This window comes from Peromyscus eremicus, chromosome 15 (genome assembly GCF_949786415.1).
Source record: "Peromyscus eremicus chromosome 15, PerEre_H2_v1, whole genome shotgun sequence".
Classification (NCBI taxonomy): Eukaryota; Metazoa; Chordata; class Mammalia; order Rodentia; family Cricetidae; genus Peromyscus; species Peromyscus eremicus.
Genome location: NC_081431.1, coordinates 22,500,801 through 22,520,921, shown reverse-complemented (window position 1 = coordinate 22,520,921; position 20,121 = coordinate 22,500,801). Strand labels below are relative to the sequence as shown.

General features: G+C 53.3%; 1 protein-coding gene across 2 annotated transcripts; it reads left to right on the top strand.

Moving 5' to 3' along the window:
• The first annotated feature begins 11,747 nt into the window (after positions 1-11,747).
• Igsf8 (immunoglobulin superfamily member 8) lies at positions 11,748-19,141 on the top strand. Of its 2 annotated transcripts, XM_059280845.1 has the most exons (7): positions 11,748-12,005; positions 15,420-15,797; positions 16,609-17,070; positions 17,375-17,782; positions 17,890-18,303; positions 18,592-18,722; positions 18,881-19,141. In XM_059280845.1, exons 1-6 carry the CDS (start codon positions 11,933-11,935, stop codon positions 18,705-18,707), a joined length of 1,851 nt encoding a protein of 616 aa, XP_059136828.1. In that variant the 5' UTR covers positions 11,748-11,932; the 3' UTR covers positions 18,708-18,722; positions 18,881-19,141. The 2 variants fall into 2 exon arrangements, with proteins under 2 accessions (XP_059136828.1, XP_059136827.1); XM_059280844.1 differs by having other exon boundaries at positions 11,749-12,005; positions 18,592-19,141.
• Positions 19,142-20,121: the final 980 nt, after the last annotated feature.

Here is a 20,121-nt window from a genome sequence, read left to right as displayed (position 1 = left end):
TAAAAGCTCTCTTCCTCAGACTCTCCCGAGGTCTGCCATCTTTAATCTTTTCCCCAGATGGTTTTTATTGTCCTCTTTGGATTATTCAAATCATACTGTATAGAATTCAGGAAAGAGAAGGGGACGGCTCTGGGAAGCAGTCCCCATGGTCTGTCGGCCTCTGACCCACTGCCGTTTCGCTCTTTTTGTTTCTTTGAAAGGTCCACACTGGGTCCCAGCGGGACACACAGGTGGAGGTGTTCAGGAGATTAAAAAGGAAAACATTTGTAGGTCGGCTCTCTCAGGCATGGTGATGCACAGTATTCTGTGCCTGTTTCTCACCTGCCCTTTCTGGGGTCAGGGTCATGGTCCGGTAGAGTGGGAACTTGCCTGAAAGTCAGGTCCTAGCGTGTCCACCAGCCACTTGTATGATCCTTGGGCGGGCTCGGTGCTAGCCTTGACCTTTCCGTGTGAGTGACGAGCACCGAGCACCAGAAAGCCTTTGAGATCCCTTTTCCCTTCTGCTGCTCCCCAAATTCTGGGCTATTTACTCTTAACTCATGGCCCAGCTCAGGGGACCAGTAGAAGTAGCCTGCAGTTACTCTGGAGGAGATGAGGGGGCAATTGCTCCCGCCTTGTCTGTTAGTGGGGTACAGGTATCAACTCTGATTAGTGTGATTCTAGGAAATGAGTCTGGACCCTTTAACTCTGGGCACAGAAATGAGGAAAGGCCTACGTTTTTTTTGTTTTGTTTTGTTTTTAAGCAAAGATGACCTTGATATTTTATACAGAGCCACTGTGGAGGTGGGCAGGGCCTGGGTATTCTTTGGGCTGGGGAACCTGGCATCTCTTGGCTGGCATTCAGGCAGCAAATACTAGGTGAGGTTATTTCAAGGGATTCTTTGGGCTGTGAAAGTCTGTTAGGAGTGATGGGAGGAGGGGTTAATGGGCCTTGCTGAGTTTGGGAGCAGGGGTCACAGCTGGGCCCTGCAGGGTTCCTATTTGCCTTTGATTCCATCTGTGTGGGGAAGGAATGGCCCCCCAGCCCCCTGAGGTAAGTTTGCTTTGGCTGAGGATCTGACCCAGCCGCTGGCCCAGAGCTCTCCACCCTCCCTGCTCTCCCTATCAAGAGGCAGCCTGGCCTGGCCCCTCGCCTCCTCCTTCCTGCCTGCCTCCTTCTCTCCTTACCATGCCTCGTCCTCTTCACCCTGCATACAGTTCCATTTGTCTGCTTGTCCCCTTTGGCATTCTGTATGTCCGACTAGGACAGGACACCCTGTAAACATCTGCCACCCAGAGCCATGACCTCTCTCCTGTGGTGGACTTGCAGAATTCTAGGGAGCTTGGCCTCCTTTGTGTCTCGATTTTGCTCCCCAGGATCTTTTCCCTATAGAAACGTGGCATACTCAACAGTGTGCGTTCCTCTGATGCTACTGCATCATCGAGGCATTCAACATGTACTTGGTGAGCTCCTCTGTATGCCCCACTCCGGGCCAATACTGGAGAGACCATCACAACCCAGAGTCAAGATTCCCACTCTTATAGCCCTCGAACCCCAGGCGATTTAGTCTCCAGCCCCATCCCCCATCCCCCAGCCTTTGATTCTGTCTTCCCAGAGTGCACGCTGGGCCTTTGAGATCTCTCTTCTCTCTCCATTTCCTTAATCTTCCTCCAACTTCTCCAGCCCCATCACCCTAGGCTCTGCCCTCCCCATGGGTCCCCTTGGGAGATGCTCCCATCCAACCAGTACAGGAGCAAAGACTGGGCCTTTGTGCTAAACGTTGTGCTGGACTGGCTATGAGGGATGGAAGGATTTCAATGCAGAACTTACTGTACTTACCAAGAACACTTGAATAAGTCCTCCACCTCCTGTGGGTAAAATGAAGGATTCCCACCCTGGCCTCATGTTCATGTTCCAGACCTGGGCCTCACCCCAAGGATCATTTGTCTGAGGTCAGGCTCAGGCCTCTGGAGTCCCCAAAGCTCTCCAGTGGGCAGGCAGAGTTGAGGGTTACTAAGTCAGACTGTCCCCAAGATATCTTGTGTATCATAGCTAATGATGAGTGAGTACTAGCTGTCCCTGCACGTTGGATGTGATGGCTAACCTTGGCTGTCAATTTGGCAGGGTCTAGAGTTGCCTAGGAGACAAGCTTCTGGGCATGCTTGTCTGAGCTCCTCTGTATGCCCCATTCCGGGCCAATACTGGAGAGACCATCACGACCCAGAGTCTAGATTGGGTAGACTGAGACGGGAAGACCCACTGTAAAAGTGGGCGGCACAAGCCAGGTGATGGTGGCGCACACCTTTAACCCCAGCACTGGGGAGGCAGAGGCAGGTGGATTTCTGTGAGTTCGAGGCCAGCCTGGTCTACAGAGTGAGTTCCAGGACAGGCTCCAAAGCTACACGGAGAAAACCCTGTCTTGAAAAAACAAAAACAAAAAATCAAAACAAAAGTGGACAGCACAATTGTGTGGGTGTGGTGGGGGGAGGTCTAGGACTGAATGGAAAGGAGAAAGGGTGCCAGGCACCAGCTTTCATCTCTCTCTGCTTCCTGACTGCGGACACAGTGTGACCAGCTGCCTCTGGAGCTGCTATGCTTTCCTCAACACGGTGGACTGTCCCTTCAAACAATGCAAGGCATTTGGTCACCGTGACAGAAAAAGCAGTTAACGCACCGAGCGAGCCTCACTTTGTCACAGGCTAAAAATCTCAGCTTCCAGAGTGACAGTATTAGGAGATGGGGCCTCTGGGAGGTGATGACACAATGAGGTGCTCCATGATGAGCCTTGTACTGCCTTTTTGTTTAACTGGGAGTCTCCCTATGTGGGTTTCGCCTTGACTGCCAGAGTCCTAGGACTGTGAGCAAGTGCCATCCAGATGCAGGTGAGTGTCCTTATGAGAAGAGCTCTCTGTGTACAGCCTGTTCCCTCTCCCTTTGCTTGTTACCGTGTGGAGGTGCAGCATCACAATAGCTGAGTGAAAACCAGGAACAGGTTCTCACGAGATGTGGCACCTGTCAGCACCTGGATAGTGGGTACTCCAGGCTCCATAACTAAAGACAATGCATGTTAATTTAGTCCTCATACCAACTCTGTTTTACAGACAGGGAAACTGAGGCACACGGCTCCTAAATAGCTAAGTCAAATGGGGGACCTGGGACTCAGACCTAGTCTATTTGGTTCTAGTGGCTGAACATTGAACATCTTTGCTATGGAAAAGGATCGGCTCTGGGTCCAAGTTTTCTGGCTACAATTGTGACAAGAAAGAGAGCACTCTAGAGGATAAAGGGGAGGGAAAAGTGCCAGTTGCACGCCTCTGTGATCCAGGCTGCAATGGCTGCTGATCGCACACAATTGCACTTAGACTAGAGGGTGACATCAGCTCCAAGAAGAGAGTGATGATTCTCAGTGGGAAGAATCAGGGAGATCTTCATGGAGGAGGTGGCATTCTAGCCATTCTAGCTAGGTCTTGATAGGTAGGAGCGGTCTGGCTCAGAGAGCGGAAACGCCGTGAGCTCTGGCACAGGAGGCTGCAGCGGCATCCAGAACACAGAGGAGACGGTGAAGCCGATCCTGGAAGCAGGTACAGAGAGCCTGGAATGCCAGACTAAGTGTTATCCTAAATGCCAGTGTTCCGTTAGAAAAACACAAAATAAAAACCGTGGTGGTAAGAGTCACCTGGATGCTTGTTAAAAATACAGAGCAGCAGGCACAGCTCTTAGAGGTTCTGATTCATGAGGGCGAGGGTGGGGAGTGGGAGTCTGTATTTTTACCACCAAGAAAGTTTGAAAAATATTGCTGTCAACAATATGGAGACATTTAAAGTTTTTGAGGAGAGAAATAATCTCATTCAAATTGTGCCCTAGGTAGATTCTTTTGATTGAAGGGGGTGTGTGTGTGTGTGTGCACATGGGTGTGAGGTGTGGGGCTGGAAGGAAGAGATAGGTAGCAGCTATATGAGTGGGGGAGTGACGGGTGAGGAGGTGGGGATGGGTGAGAAGGAACCTTTAGGATTTGGTAGCTGCTTGTTTGCCAGGGCAAGGGAGGAAGGACTTGAGGGTTGGGGCACGCTGTGCAGTTATTAAAATAGGCTAGGGAAGGAAGGAAATTGTTTGGGAGAGAAGTCATAACTTCACTGTGGTGCGTGGTAAGGTTGAGGTCGTGTGTCCCGGCTCTAGGAGGAGTCACGTGAGTCAAGGAGACAGGGCTGGAGAATGGCGCTGAGCACGGGCTACTGAAATCACCTGCACGGAGGGGGCTGCTGATACAGAGACCACCAAAGTAGGGGATCTGGAGGACACATGGCCAAGAGTCTTAGGGAGAGCTTTGCTCAATACCTAGGCCAAAGAAGGGTCTAGAACAGTGGTTCTCACCCTGTAGGTTTCGACCCCTTTGTGTGTGTGTGTGTGTGTGTGTGTGTGTGTGTGTGTGGCTGTCAAATGACCCTTTCACAAGGGTCGCATATCAGAGATCCTGCATATCAGATATTTACATTATGATTCATAACAGTAGCAAAATCACAGTTGTGAAATAGTAACGAAATAACCTTATTGTTGGGGGTCACCACAACATGAGGAACTGTGTTAAGGGGCCACAGCATTAGGAAGGCTGAGAACCATTGGCCTAGAAGATGGTGCGGCAGAGGGGCCAGAAAGATTGGAGAGCTAGACCAAGCCAAAGGACCTACAGCTGAGAGCAGAATGCTTGTAAGGTGCAAAACGAAGAACTCCAAAGCCCAAGTTTCAGGTGGCAAGAGGAAATGAATACTGATTACTTTTTTTTTCCCACCTCAGCAGTAACTGGTGTGACCTTTAAGAAAGCCATCTTCAGCCAGGCGGTGGTGGCGCACGCCTTTAATCCCAGCACTCGAGAGGCAGAGGCAGGAAGATCTCTGTGAGTTCGAGGCCAGCCTGGTCTCCAAAGCAAGTTCCAGGAAAGGCGCAAAGCTACACAGAGAAACCCTGTCTCAAAAAACCAAAAAAAAAAAAAAAAAAAAAAAAAAGAAAGAAAGAAAGAAAGCCATCTTCTTTCCTGGATTTCGCTCTGTAGCCCAGGCTGGCCTTGGGCTTAAAGGCGTGCGCCACCATCGCCCAGCTTAAGAAAGCCATCTTAATAGCAGGTCAAACCCGGGAACAGCACCCCCTCATCCCACACTGAGGAGGCTTATGCAGCGAGGAAGCTTTGGACAAAGCAAGCCACCCTCTTCCAAGAAGACTGCTTTAGGAAGCAGTAAGACAAGAAGACAGTGGGTCACTGAGTGAGGAGAGGGCGTGGGGGTTAGAGGACCTGGGCTCCGTGGAGAGGGCTCTCCTCTCCTATCTGCTGGGCCCACCCTGCTGCTCATGTGCTCCAGCGTTTATCATAATTTATCTTCTTGACGATCGCCAGGAAACAATGAAGTCAGTAGTGTATGCTGTAGTGACTCCCATTCTAGAGATAACAAAACTGAAGTTAGGGACAGTCAGTGATCGGATGAAGGCCACCCACCGGCTGTGAGAGCCAGGTCTACCCAAAGCCTTACCGGCTAGCCCTGACATCCTTGCCCCACCTACTCAGACCTCAGATTTTAGGTTTGTTTTGTCTGACCCCTTCTCCCCAAGAACACCAAGAGATGGTATCCTCTGTGCTGACATTCAGTGCCTGTTTACTGGGGTTCCCTGTCACCACGGCTGGCAGCTGGTTAGACCTCCATACCCATATCATGCCACAGACACCGGTTTCTTGTCCACAAATGGAGCCAGAATGCCCAGAAAATAAATCTTAGGCTGGACCACAATTTGGACGAGATGTTTTCTGAACCTGTGTATGTAGTCAGTAACTCGGCGTGGAGGACAAAAGTGCTCAGTGAACCTGTGTTCTATTGCTTTCTGCCCTTGATTTCCAAGGTGCTCGCCTTTGGACTGCAGTTTTCTTTTTCAGCAGGACGTGATTCTATCATCTTCCCTCTTCGGAGCACAGAGCTTGCCCTAAGTAGGACGTCCAGGAAGCCTCGCTACCTGATTTCTGAAAGACAGAAGTTTGAGTTCTGAAACAAAAGGAGAAACTTTCGTTTCTGGATGGAAGTGGTCAGAGTGAGATAGGATCAGAGAAAACGGAAGTGTCCACCGCGGAGGCCACAGGGTAACCAGAGAGAAAAGACTGATTTCCTCTCGTCACCCCCCTCACGGCTCAGTCACTCTGCAAATGTCTGCTGAACTTCCAGGCCTTGCCAGGCAGAGCAAGAATTGACTGTGGCCTTGAGCAGCTCAGTCAGGACAGGGAGGCCGATTGAAACAAGCTCTGTATAGACAGTTTGAGGTGGAGAATGCCATCCAAGGGCCAAGAGCAGGTGCCGAAAGAGAGAGAGAGAGAGAGAGAGAGAGAGAGAGAGAGAGAGAGAGAGAGAGAGAGAGAGAGAGAGAGTGTTGAGTGTTGCGGGTTGTTTAAACATCAGGACCCAACTCACACTCACTCCCATGGCCAGTGCATTCACCCCCACTGTTCCATCTGTTTCTTTGTTTTGGCAGTTTTTATTTCTGGCTTTGTTTTTCCTTTATTTTCCTAATAGAGAGCCTTTGGAAAAATTCCACCCTTGTTTCAGTTGGACCAAGCAAAAAGGGAATTGTCCACTCTTGAGCCAGAATAGCCAAGGGGTACTGGCCTCCTACAGAGTCCAGGTGGACAAGGAGAACAGACGAGGAGCGGAGCGGCAGGGAAGAGGCTGAGGAGGACCCTCAGCTGAGACCCAGGGAGGTAAGAGCTCAGGAGGCTCCGAGCTGGGGGAAGCTGCATGGGTTGGCTGTGCAGCCCTTCCCACACCTCCCCTCACACCCCCCTGCCTTCTGTTCTGCTCGGAGGGGAGAACAGAGAAGCCTCTCCCCCTGGGAGTGCTTTCCAGCTCTTCCCTCACCCAGGAGGCTGTGAGGGGCTGCAACCCCACAGTGAGAAGTGAGTCTTCGGTGTGGGTGCACGAAATTCACTCTCGTTCCCTCTTTTTCCCTCGAAGTCACAGCACACAACTCTCATTGTTCCTCTTATCCGGGGCCTCCAGCGCTGCATTTGTTCCGTCAAGAAATATTTACAGAACACCCACTGTGTGCTACACACACACACACACACACACACACACACACACACACACACCACTGTGTGTAGGTTCCAGTACAGGAGGGAGAATTATGTTCCGAAAATTCAAGCTCTGAAGTCAGTTTGCTTTTGCCTGTGAGTACCGCAGAGTGCTCGCTAAGCAGACGTGGGTGAATTACACAAGGTCTCAATGCTTGTTTCCTGGTCTTAACACAGAGGTAAGCACAGCTCTTCGCTTCCAAGGCTGTGGTGAGGACTGAATGAGCGAGTGTGGAGTGTGTACACAGCGCCCGCCCAGCACAAAGCAGCCTTTCAGTAAGCATTAGCCATTGTTGCTCCTCACCTCGCTCAGCGGGAGGCAGTCAAACCCATAAATGACCTGTTCTTCAAATTTGCCTCTTGCTCAACCTGGTGACTCAGAGGCAGTCACCTGGTGCTAACCACCTCTGGCCCCCTGAGGCTCATCTACACTCAGCCCGCAGACCTCTGTCTACTCACACGGCGGCGGCGACCCCCTGCCTTCACTGCTGTCTACCCCACTAGGGAACTCCTACAGTGAGAGTGAGGGTGGCCTCAGCTCCAGATGGAAGTCTGAACCAGCTGTTCCTTCTCAGCTGGCTGGGGACAGAGGAGAACAAGGAGCCTTGGGGGTGGAGCCCGGATACCTACACTACAGGAGTAGGGAACACAGGACTTGGCCCGGGAGAAGGCTCAGGGGATTCCAGCTCAGAGGGATCCGTGTGCGGCATTCCAAAGTGGGAAGCAGTTGGCGCTCATCCTGGGTGCAGAAATGGCTGGGCCCACTCAGTGGGTCAGGATCAGGTCATGCCAAGGCCCAAGTAGCATAGTAGCTCCTCTATTCTTGAACAACTGTGCTGCCCATTTGGCACAGGGCTTGAGACCTAGGAGTGTGCACTCAGTCAGGGCAAGAAGAGGGACCAGGACACACACACACACACACACACACATACACACACACACACACACACACACACACACACACACACAATCTAACACTGGACAAGTCTAACGTTCTCTAGCCCCTCCATGCCTTAGTTTTCTGTGGAGAAAAATGCTCACAGGTTATTCTGAGGACTAAATAAGATTGCATTACATAGCCACACACACACACACACACACACACACACACACATACACAGAGACAGAGAGACAGACAGAGAGACAGACAGACAGACAGACAGAGAGACAGAGACAGAGAGAACACACTGTAAGGGGGCACACACGGCTCAGGGGAGGAAGAAGAGGTGGAATGAGCATCTTTATGGGTCTGGGAATGTGTTGGGGTGTGCATGATGCTTGCGTGTTTATATTTGCTTATGCACCTGCTTCATTCTCTGCACGAGTTTGTAGTCCAGGTGAGGGTTTTGCTCTTCTTTTGAGTCTGACCCTTTTGTGACCTCTCAGCAGAGAACTTTCCCTTTGGGGAGGAAACTGTAGTCCAGGTCAAGGCTTTGTAAACACAAACACAGGGCATTCTTGTGTGTGATCCTTAGTGCCCCTCCAAGCTGCACATATTTAAGGTGAGGGTGTGTGTTTGTGTCATTTTTGTATTAGCTTTTGTGTGCTTGTCAGGTTGATTCAGCAATACCTGTATCTATAGCTCTATGCGTATATATGTGTGTGTGTGCTAGGGTTTCTTCCTTCCTTCCTTCCTTCCTTCCTTCCTTCTTTCCTTTCTTCTGTGATATTTGCTTTTACAGTGTAACAGGCTAGGGGATCCTAGATGCAAATCTCAATTTAGACTGCAAGGAATCTAACATTAGACAAGTCTAACATTCCCTAGCCCTTCCATGCCTTAGTTTTCTGTGGAGAAAGGTGCTCACAGGCTATTCTGAGGACTAAATAAGATTGTGTTACATAGCCAGCCCAGGGCAGAATATTTCACCTCAACAGTCTTGTCTTTGAACATGAGGGTCATTGTCCTGCTGGCTGTGACTGTAGCATATGATAGTTCAGCCAGATCATAATCATTATAATCATTTTAGGGCAGACCTTGGGTCTTAATTACTTTTAATGATACTCATGGCACCTTACTGTCACCTAGATGTCTCATGCATATGCCATCTGGAGGCAAAATGAGTTAAATAAGCGTATGAAGCAAGACCGGTGACTGATGTCTGCCCACATGTGGTAGTACATGGAAATGTGGGTGGAAAAACTGGTAATGATGGTAAGCGACAACCCAGCTCAGCTACGCACCGCGGTGCCAGAGTCCCAGGGGTCACTACTGCATCCTCAACTCTACCATCCCAGGCTTCTTTCCTTTCCATGCCTTAGTCTGACCTTGAGACTGTCTGAAAGGCTCCCTTGCTTTTCTGCTCACCCCACCCCAGGACACCAGTCGAGATACTGCCTAAGCCTGTGTTTTCTTCTGGGAGTGATGCATGGATACAGGGGTGCCTTCCAGTCTTTTGACCTCGATCTTGCTCTCCTTTGCTGCATGTGCGTGTGGTTTGAGCATTGCCCTGCTGGGTTTGTGCGCAGCACCTGTCTGTGCGAAGCCCCTTGACTTCAGTGGGGACATGTGCCTGTGTGTGATGTGCCTCGTGCCTGGCATTTGCTCTCCTCCCCCAGCTTTCCCGGTTATATAAGCAGCTACCGAGTGAGTCGGTCCTGGACTTTGGGCTCCCTCTGCTGGCCACTGCTGGACTCCACGGTTTGGGGAGGGGTGTATGCGGTTTCCTTAGGCCCCAACTCCTCTGGAGATACCAGCCCAGCCCCTAAACTCTACTTACAGGTATGGGAGTCCCTTTATCCCAAGCCACGAGATAAGCTCCTTGAAGGGTGCTCCTCCCTCACCATCCCATAATGATTACATTGAGTGTTGACTGCTACTACCTCTTTACCCAATATTGCACTAAGGCAAAAATGTCATCCCTGAGAGCAGGAGACCATCGTAGCCTTGCTTACTAGGGCATTACCAAAATCCAGCACAAGGCCTGGCCCAATCAGCATCTGCTACATGAATGAGTTTTCGTCCTAAAAGAAGTGAACAGTGGGTACAAAAGGATTTGGGGACAGTCAGGGCTGAGGTTTTGTGGATTTTTGTCTTGTTTTGTTTTTGTGTGCTTTGAGACAGGGTCTCACTCTGTAGGCTTGGTTGGCCTGGAACTCATGGAGATCTGCCTTCCTCTGCCTCTCGAACGGTAGGATTAAAGAGTGTGTACACCAGGCCTGAGCTTTAAAGTCGCATCTTAACTGGTTAACTTAAAATGTGTGTGGCCTTGGGCAAGATACTTAACTGTCTTGAAGTTCTGATCTCCCTTGTGTTAAATGACTTTGTCTTGTAAAATAAACTGTAAAGGCTGGAAAGGCTATCTACGAGGTGGTGTTATTGTGTAACCACCCCATAAATGGCTGCTATGATGATGATGATGATGATGATGATGATGATTGACTTTCAAACCTTGAGTACCAGGAAGGCAATTCAATCCACTCAACTTCCAGCTAAAGGGAGGGTGCATTTCCTTCCAATCTCCCTGTAACCTGCAGTTTCCACATAGCTCAACATGGCTTCTAGGGAAATAAGAAACCAGGCTGGACTATGGCCAGGTAGGAAGCAGCAGGTCCCTTATCCTGTTGCTGGGCAGTCTTGAGAGACTTCTGACTTCTCCATAGGTCCCCAAACCTATGTTTCTCTGTGGTTGCTGAATATGGCTTCAACTGGCAGCCCCATGAATACTTCTGAGAGTAGGAAGTCAGCTCTGGCCTGGACCACTTTCTCTCTGTGTACCTCACTTTCCTTAATAGGGGAACTAGTTGGGTGTGGAGGTGAGGGACCTAGATGTGTTCTGGGCCACTTCCCACTAATGGCCTCTTCCACAGCCTTGGCTTTGCGGGCTGGCTTGTCCCTTCTTCCCATTCTGGCTCCACCCTTCCAACTCTCCGCCTTTTTCACAGTGGAGACACAGCACAAGAGACTCCTTCCCTTCTCCTACCTCCAGGCTAGCTCCACCCTTCCCAGCCGAGAGGTGTGTCCATATCGTCTCATTGCCGACTCCAATTGGTAGAAAGCAGTTTAATACAAAAACAAAACACCCCCATAGTTACCGTGTGCAACCAACGTATGTGCCTGATTCAGTTAATTATCAGCGTAACTCTTGAGTGTTTACAATCTCTCTTCCGTATGTGGAGGGGGAAAACTGAGGATTGAGCCGAACAAGGATCACCCACCCAGCTAGGAAGTCTGGACCGCTAACCCACTTTCCTTTCGCTTTGCTTTCTAACCGGGTATTAGAACAGATTTCAGTGATCTTCCAGGGCCCTGATGCCCCTTGAGACCAACCGCTTCACGCCCAGGAAGTCCTGGGTCCCGGCATGCCCACATAAGTCAGCAGCGTTTGCTGCCAGGACTCAGCGGCCCACATCACCCAACTGGATTCTGAGTGCGTAACCACAGTCACCCCATTATCCCCAGAGGGCCCTGCGAGCACCGATTCTCCCGGAAAGGCTGGCAGGTGCAGGGCGGGGTGCGCTCTGAGCGAGGGTGGGTAGGGACAGGAGAGCCTAGGTGCCGCCAGTTCGCCCAGCCTGCGGCCAGGGGCGGAGCCAACTGTCAGGGTCGAAGTCTGGCCCAGGCAGCGGCCAGGGGCGGGGCCGGGCGGGGGCGGGGCCGGGCGTGTGGGCGGGGCCGGGCAGCGGGGCGCGGCGGGAATGGTCTCCCGAGCTGCGGAGGGCGGGAAGAGCGGCGGGAGGAGGGGAAGAGGAGAGGAGGGCGGGGAGTTGGCGGCTCCCGCTCAGCTGGGCTCTGCGCACCCACGCTTCACTGCTCCGCTCTCTGCCCCCCACCCGGGCATGTGCCCCTCGCGGCCCTGGCCCCCCAGAGCCCACGCCGACCCCCGGAGCCTCCCCAGAGCCGCCTACGCAGAATGGGCGTCCCCAACCCCACGCCGCTGAGTTCGCCGCCGCTGCTGCTGCTGCTGCTGCTGCTGCTAATGCTTGGTAAGCCGGGTGGTCGCTGCGCCCCAGTCCTGGCCGGCCGGGTAGGTGCCTGACGTCGCGCATCCAGCCAGCGTTTTGGAGCTGATTGCATCCCTACTTCTCCATCAGGCATATCTTCAGTCTCTCTGGGATCGGCGCCTCTCTTCCTTCTGCGGCCGCCTGCCCAGTCGGTTAAGGGGAGGGTGGTGACGCCCTAGGTTTAGGCCCCAGCTGGGGCATATTGGCGAGCTACTGAGGTATCTCCTGAGACATCATTGGACCCATGGAGGCAGGCGCCACTTCCCAGCCTTTACACCCTAGGCCCTGGGGTCGTTGCGCTCAAATACTGTGACAATCTTCTAACCCCATTCTAGGCTCCGGGCCTGGCCTTGGGTGCCTGCTCTGCGTGGGCAGTGCCTGGCGGTCTTCATAATTGCCCCAGAGTTGGCTGGAGGCCCAGGGGCTGATTCTGCCCACGGTCTTTGAAGAAAGTCTCCCCTAACCGCCTCCCCCGCCCCCCAACACACACATTTTACCATCCCTCCCTCATCTCTGTCTCCACCCTGGCCAGTCCCTCTTTGCCCTCCTTCCACTCTCCCAGACATTTGGCCGGTCGTCACACTCAGTTGGTCCCAACATCTTTGCCCCAGGAGAAACGAGGCTCCATGGAAACTGAACCTGAGCTCTCCAAGTACCTAGTGTCTGTCCTGATGAGTGTTTATGATGGTGTGATCTGGGCCAACCTTTGCATGGCTGGTTGTGTGTGTGTGTGTGTGTGTGTGTGTGTGTGTGTGTGTGTGTTGTGGGGATAAGGGGAGGGTATACGTATGGGGAGGATTCTGGGGTGCTGTAGTCAAGGCAGAAGCCTGTGGCACCTCAACTGCCTTCTCTGGCTTAGACTAAACAGCATGGTGTCAGAGTCTTGGGCTTCTGGGGCCAGGATGAAAACTCTCCTTGGGGAACAAGGCAGGAGGCAGAGAGTGATGCAGGGAAATGAAACTCTGGGGCTTGGTTGCCTAGTAATTGCTTCTTTTCCCCAGTGGGCTTTATGGAGCAGGGGTGAGTGGAGGGGAGGTCGGGAGGAGTGAGTGTTGCAGAGAGCCACAAGAGGCTGCTGGCGTCCGGGCCCACCACATTCAGCACTGACATTCGCTTCACAGATGAGGAAAACGAAATATCTTGTTCCAGAGAGCCTATCTCATGAGGGTTGGGGCTAGGATTTGAACCTGGATCTGACTCCCAAATCAGGCCTTTGGATGTTAGGGAGGAGGTGGCTTGGTGAGAGAGAACCTTGTAGCAGCCTATTTCCTGAGGCTGTGGGGACACCTTTCCCATGGGGATCTCCAGGCATCAGCACTTGTGGAGCCAGGAAGGTGGGAGGGGGCCTTCTGGGCAGAGTCTACCCATGGGCAGCTGGGAAGGTGTCAGCGTGGCTGTCTTCAACATCACCCTGGTTATGAAATGTGCCTGGAGCAGTGCGTGCCTGAGTCACACACCTCACTGGTTCAACGTCAGAACTGGACGCTCTTAGTTCTTAAAGGGAGAAACTGAGACCCGGGAGAGGAAAGAATTGGCCCTGTGTTAGTTTCCTGACGCTAGCCTCTGCTTCAAGTGATGATCATGTGTTCTCTGAGTTACGTAGCCAGAGGAAGCATAAAGGAGTAAGGACTGGAGGGCAGGCTCTCAGGTGTTTTCCTCCAGTGCCAGTAGCAAGACCGTGGACTTCCCCTGGGAGTCCAAATTACACAGCTTGGTAAACCAGGCCTCCCCTTGGAAATGTCTCATCTTCTTGGTTTTGTCCCTCTTCGGGGGTGTGTAGAGGCCCTCCAGAGATGGCAAGATCTTGACCAAAACATCACGCTCAGTCCTACTTTTCTCGTCTAGAAGAGACATGGTTCTCTCCCGAGCCAGTCCTTCTCTTCTGTGTTGGCTAGGAGAGCAGGTAGAAAGCTTTAGACGCAGGTCTGGGTTCAGATCCTAGCCCCAGCACTCCCTAGATGTGCTCTCCAGGGGAGTTACATCATTTCTCTCGTCTGTGAAATGACTGCCAGCCCCCCTTGCGTTCTGGGATTCTGTGGGCTTTTCTAGAAGTAGCTGTGGAATGGTGGAGAGAAGAAAGGAACTGAGCACTCCAAGGTTTGGGGACTGTCTGCTGGAACAGGGAGAGGGGTAAAATGGGTGGAGAGAGGGAGGCGGGGAGGGTCTGCAAGTGCTTAGGGTCTCCCTACAGAAAGGGGCCTATGTAAATGATGTGCAGCACATGCAAATCATATGCAAATGAAAGCTTTTGTTGGGGGGGGGTGCATGGTGCATCATCTGTACTAGCCAGAAGGTTGACAGACTCTGGGGTGGGGGTGGGGGGGAGGGGATCTTCTGCCCCAGGCCAGGGCAGAGCCTGATGCTTGCCCCAGAAGCCGCAGCTGCCTGTGCAGCCCTGTGGGCTGGGAGAAGCAGTGAGCTCATGGCACAGCTGTAGCGGAGAGGGTATTGTGTGGTGAGAACTGACTAGGCCCGTGCCCTGTTCAGCATGGTGCCCCATCCAGCCTGGGCCACTGGCTCCATTGTCTAGCCCAGGTGACAGCTAAGCCAAGCAGCCGTTCTGTAAGATTTTGCCAGGTCCCCTCCAGCAAAGGTCTGAGGCTCCCTTAGCTAGAGGCTCCACCTGAGCACACCCCCACACACGAATGACAGGATGAGAGAGCTAAGGATCCAGCCGAGAACTGGGGCGTCGGGAGTCAGACGTGCTTCTTATTTTAAATTGTGCGTTTGTGGTATGGGGGGGTGCATGTGTGTGCGTGGGTGCAAGTGCACATGCATGAGTGTCCATGTAAAGGCCAGAGATTAACCTCAGGTGCCATTGCTCGGGAGCCATCCACTTTATTATTAGTAGTAAATTATTATTTTATATGTAGAGAGGGAGTGCGTGTGTGTGGGGGGGGGTGTGTGCAGGTCAGAAGACAACTTTCAGGACTTCGTTCTTTCCTGCCATGGTGTTCTGGGGATCGAACTCAGGTTGTCAGGCTTGTGTGGCAACTTCTTGTACTCACTGAGCCTTCCCACCAGCCACCATGCCAAGCTTTTTACGTGGTTGCGGGGAACTGAACTCAGAAAGCATGTTACTGGGCTGTCTCCCCGGCCTCCAGATGCACTCTTTGTCCACATAGATGCTCTACCTCTAGTTAGCTAGAGATAGAGTGTTCCTCTGTCCTGAGGTGGATCTGGGCTTACGTTGATGCCTAAGATGCTGATGTCTCACGTTCCAGCGTCTCTTCCCTGTTCTCCTCTGTGTTTTATGGCCCAGCTGTGTTCTAACCTTCCCTGTGTTTCCCTTTGCTTCACAGGCAGCTGTCAAGAATGGTGCTTATGGTACATGGGCATCAAATCGGGACCTGGTCTTTCTAAAAAAATTCCAATTCTTTCTGCCTTTCCCCACAGGAGTCAGGTGCTATGCCCGCCAGGTGCATGTCCCCAAGGGGCCTCTTTACCGTGTGGCCGGCACCTCTGTCTCTATCTCTTGCAACGTGAGTGCCTATGAGGGCCCTTCCCAACAAGACTTTGAGTGGTTCATGTACAGACCAGAGGCCCCAGCTACTTCCCTGGGCATCATCAGCACCAAGGATAGCCAGTTCTCCTATGCCGTGTTTGGGCCTCGAGTGGCTTCTGGCGACCTGCAGGTGCAGCGCCTGAAGGGAGATTCCGTAGTGCTCAAGATTGCTCGCCTGCAGGCCCAGGACTCTGGCTTTTATGAGTGCTACACCCCTTCTACGGATACTCAGTACCTGGGCAACTACAGTGCCAAAGTGGAGCTGAGAGGTACTGGGCTCTGAGCTGGGTGGTGAGAGAGCCTCCCAGATTTAGTTTTTCTTCTTCCTCCTCTTCTCGCTTCCTCTTCCTTCTCCTCTACTTCCTCTTCCTTCTCCTCTACTTCCTCTTTCTCTACCCACCCACCCTCCAGTCCCGGAGATTGAACCTACAGTGTTGAGCGGTATACCAAGGAAGTATTCTACTAAGCTACATCTCCTGTGCTGCTTTTTGAGATTGGGGCTCACCCTGTAGCCCAGCCTGGCCTACAAAATTCTAGTCTAGGTTGGCCTGTAGTTCGTGGCGGTTCTCCCACAATTCACCGTGTCACCCAGGTTACTTTAAAAACTCTCAGCAGTCTTCCTGCGTCAGTCTCCTGTGCCGTCAAGACTACCTTTCCAGCACTTTCTTTTTCTTTTGTGGGGACCGGATGCAGAGACTTTCCAAGTTGTCCAGACTGGTCTGGAACTTGCTCTGTAGCCCAAGTGGGCCTTGAACTTGACCCTTCTGTCTTAGCATCCTGGGGAGCTGGGATTATTGGCCGGCACCATCAGGTCCAGCCTCTTTAGAGAATTACTTTTTTTTTTGAGTATTTAAAACGGGTCAATCCCAGACGTCAGAGTGGGTGTCAACAGGCTTGCTCTGTGAAATCCAGCAGGTATTTATTGAGTATCTTGGTATGTCCAGACTGGGGTTGGCACCGCTGAGTTATACAAGTCCTTGCCCTCCAGGAGCCCACCAAGTAGGTAGTGGAGTAGGCCACACACCGGACACGGGAGGGCCGCCAGCTCCCGGCCCTCTCTCATTAAGCCTTTCTCTCCAGTTCTTCCAGATGAGCTGCAGGTATCTGCTGCCCCTCCAGGGCCCCGAGGCCGCCAGGCTGCAACCTCCCCCTCACGCCTGACAGTGCACGAGGGGCAGGAGCTGGCTCTGGGCTGCTTGGCTCAGACTAAAACCAAGAAGCACACACACCTGTCGGTGTCCTTCGGGAGAGCCGTTCCCGAGGCGCCAGTGGGGCGGGCCACTCTACAGGAAGTGGTGGGACTGCGCTCCGACATGGCTGTGGAGGCTGGAGCCCCCTATGCCGAGAGGCTGGCTGCTGGGGAGCTGCGGCTGAGCAAGGAAGGGACCGATCGCTACCGCATGGTGGTTGGGGGTGCCCAGGCCGCCGACTCGGGCACCTACCACTGCACTGCCGCTGAATGGATCCAGGATCCTGATGGCTCCTGGGTCCAGATCGCAGAGAAGAGGGCAGTCCTGGCCCATGTGGATGTGCAGACACTGTGTGAGTGTCACGTGTCCCCCTAAGGGGTATCTCAGTGGGCATCAGGGGTGGTGCTACATGACCACCGTCTGACTACAGAACTCTTCTTCCATGGAGTGAGCAACCTTCTAGACATTGTTCGCTCTCTATCCATGCCTCCACTGCTCAGAGATTGGATGTGGAGGGACAAGGGCTGTGGGGGAAGGGTGAAATTCATGTCCTGGGGTGAGGGACAGAGAAAAGGCCTCTAAATTTTTGCAAAGAGGTGTAATAGATGGGGACCCAGGCATCCCTGTGACCCCTCCCTTCCCCTGCTGTATTTCAGCTAGCCAGCTGGCGGTGACTGTGGGACCTGGTGAACACCGGATTGGCCCAGGGGAACCCTTGGAACTGCTGTGCAATGTGTCCGGGGCACTGCCCCCACCAGGCCGCCATGCGGCGTACTCAGTGGGCTGGGAGATGGCTCCTGCAGGGGCTCCTGGGCCTGGCCGCCTGGTGGCCCAGCTGGACACGGAAGGTGTCGGCAGCCTGGGCCCTGGCTATGAGGGCCGGCACATTGCCATGGAGAAAGTGGCATCCAGAACCTACCGGCTACGACTGGAGGCTGCCAGGCCCGGGGATGCAGGCACCTACCGCTGCCTCGCCAAAGCCTATGTTCGAGGGTCCGGGACCCGGCTTCGTGAAGCAGCCAGTGCCCGTTCCCGGCCGCTCCCTGTGCATGTGAGGGAAGAAGGTGAGAGGTTGAGCCCTTGACAGGGTTCAGAGATTATAGAATTTATTTCCTAACTTCTTAGCCCCCGCGCCTTCACCCGGTAACCTCCCGTGTCCTTTGCTCTGCAGGTGTGGTGCTGGAAGCCGTGGCATGGCTCGCGGGGGGCACCGTGTACCGGGGAGAGACTGCCTCCCTGTTATGCAACATCTCTGTGCGTGGCGGTCCCCCGGGGCTGCGACTAGCAGCCAGCTGGTGGGTGGAGAGACCAGAGGAGGGCGAGTTAAGCTCTGGGCCTGCTCAGCTTGTGGGTGGAGTCGGTCAGGATGGTGTGGCAGAGCTGGGAGTCCGGCCTGGAGGGGGTCCCGTCAGCGTGGAGCTGGTGGGACCCAGAAGTCATCGGCTAAGACTGCACAGTCTGGGGCCTGACGATGAAGGCATATACCACTGCGCCCCAAGCGCCTGGGTGCAGCATGCTGATTATAGCTGGTACCAGGCGGGCAGTGCGCGCTCCGGGCCTGTCACAGTCTACCCCTACACGCATGGTAAGTGACAGCCACCCTCCACTCACCTGCTCCAGCCGTGTTGACCCACTTCCGTTTTCCTGTTTTCCCTGCTATCATCCCCACCTCCCCCGCATCCCTTTGCATGAAGAGCCCCAAGCTGACCTCACTGCTGATTGGGGTGGTTGTGGGTGGGCAAGGATGGCGCTCTGTGAGTAGGGGGCTGAGTCTAGAAAACCTGCTGGGGAGAGTGCCAGAGACCTGTAGGACAGACAGCCGGCGGCGGAGGACCATGGCACTCCCTGAGCGGAGCTGTCTTCTTTCCTCCAGCTCTGGACACCCTGTTCGTGCCCCTGTTGGCGGGTACAGGAGTCGCCCTAGTCACTGGCGCCAGTGTCCTCGCTACAATCACCTGCTGCTTTATGAAGAGGCTGCGGAAGCGGTGATCTGTAGCACCCCAGGTGAGGGAAAGGGACCCCCAAACCCCCGTCTTCCTCAGGCTTCCCGTGTGTGTGCTCCACCTGGACGAGAAACAGCCAGCTCAGTCCTGCAGGATCGTGTAGCAGGGTGAGGGCGAAAGGGAGCCTGTTCCTCAGCCTGCTCCACATGCTTTCTCCAGTTCCTGCAGGTGTCATCTGTCTTCCAACCAGCGACAGCCCTCCTCCCGTTGCCTGGATACCCTCTCCCTCCTACGTCCAGCCCCTCCTTTAATTTATTTGACCTGTCCCTACCTAGAGTGGGAGATGTGCCCCCCACCCCACGTTCCCCACATCTTTCCTCAAGGTCTTCCTTCTGGTTCTCTGTTCTTGGTCTCACACTCGTGCTGTAGGAAGGCCAGTTCCTGTCCTCAAACTAGATTTTTTTTTTTTTTCTAAAATGTGAATAAACTGGTTTTATAAAATCCAGGCCTGGTTGTGTCTTTCCTTGCCATGAAGCTATAAAAGGCGGCGACTGGGGGCGGGGGAGGGGGTGGTGGGGAGGTTGCTGGGAGTTGACAACCTATTCTGGACAACCCAGGCCTCTCTTCCCACCATAAACACCATCTGTCCTTCGTGGGCCTTGCTACCCACCCACGGCAGGAGGGGATGCCTGGGTCCCATCTGTTGCCGAAAACGTCAGCAGTGCCGAGCCAACTCCTAACGGGGCTTCTGTTTGGGACGGGGACATGGGAAGCAAGGGTGAGTTCCAGCTGAGCTTGGCCCCTTTCACAGCTTCTGGCGGCAAGTCTTCCTGAGCTCCCCAGACTGGGGCACACCCTCCTTGTCTCATCCTCCCAGCAGGCCTTGGGGCCTCAGTCTTTTTCACCCTGACCTTAATTATTCTCTGACTGCAGCAGAATAGGAGCCTCAGAATACAGCTGCCTACTTAGGGACAACAGCCATTGGGAGGGCCTGTGTCCTCTGTGTACACAGAGCCACTGCCTCGGCTTACACAGGCTGTACCTCCCTGCCTAAGGATTCTCTGGTCCTGAGAGTCTCGGCTGTTCTATACTTCAAGTGGCATCCAGTCTACCTTTTTCATTTAGTAATTTAACATTTATTGAGCATTACGAGTTTGCCAAATATCATTTTTTTTTTTACAGAAAAGGAAACTGAGGCCCAGAGAAGTAATGTATCTTACTGAGAGTCATAGAGGTAATTAGTGACAATCAGCGTTGGCACTAGAACACAGGTCAACTGACTGCCCTGGACAGCGGTGCCCTGAGTGGTGGCATCTCAGCGACTTCCAGGAGCAGCTGCAATGTCTCCATTCCAGGGCTTTGTATGTGGATGCCAAGCACCCCACCCCTCTTGCGCAGACTCGACCGTTTCCCCCCGAATTCAAACCCCGGCCACTCCCAGTGCTCAAAGTGTCTATGGG

Excerpts from the sequence above, each read along its gene's own strand:
- Igsf8 (XM_059280845.1), top strand. The coding sequence starts at position 11,933 with ATGGGCGTCCCCAACCCCACGCCGCTGAGTTCGCCGCCGCTGCTGCTG. Across the intron at positions 12,006-15,419 it reads GCTGCTGCTGCTAATGCTTG|GAGTCAGGTGCTATGCCCGC; the intron begins GTAAGCCGGGTG and ends CTTTCCCCACAG. Across the intron at positions 17,783-17,889 it reads TGTGCATGTGAGGGAAGAAG|GTGTGGTGCTGGAAGCCGTG; the intron begins GTGAGAGGTTGA and ends TTTGCTCTGCAG.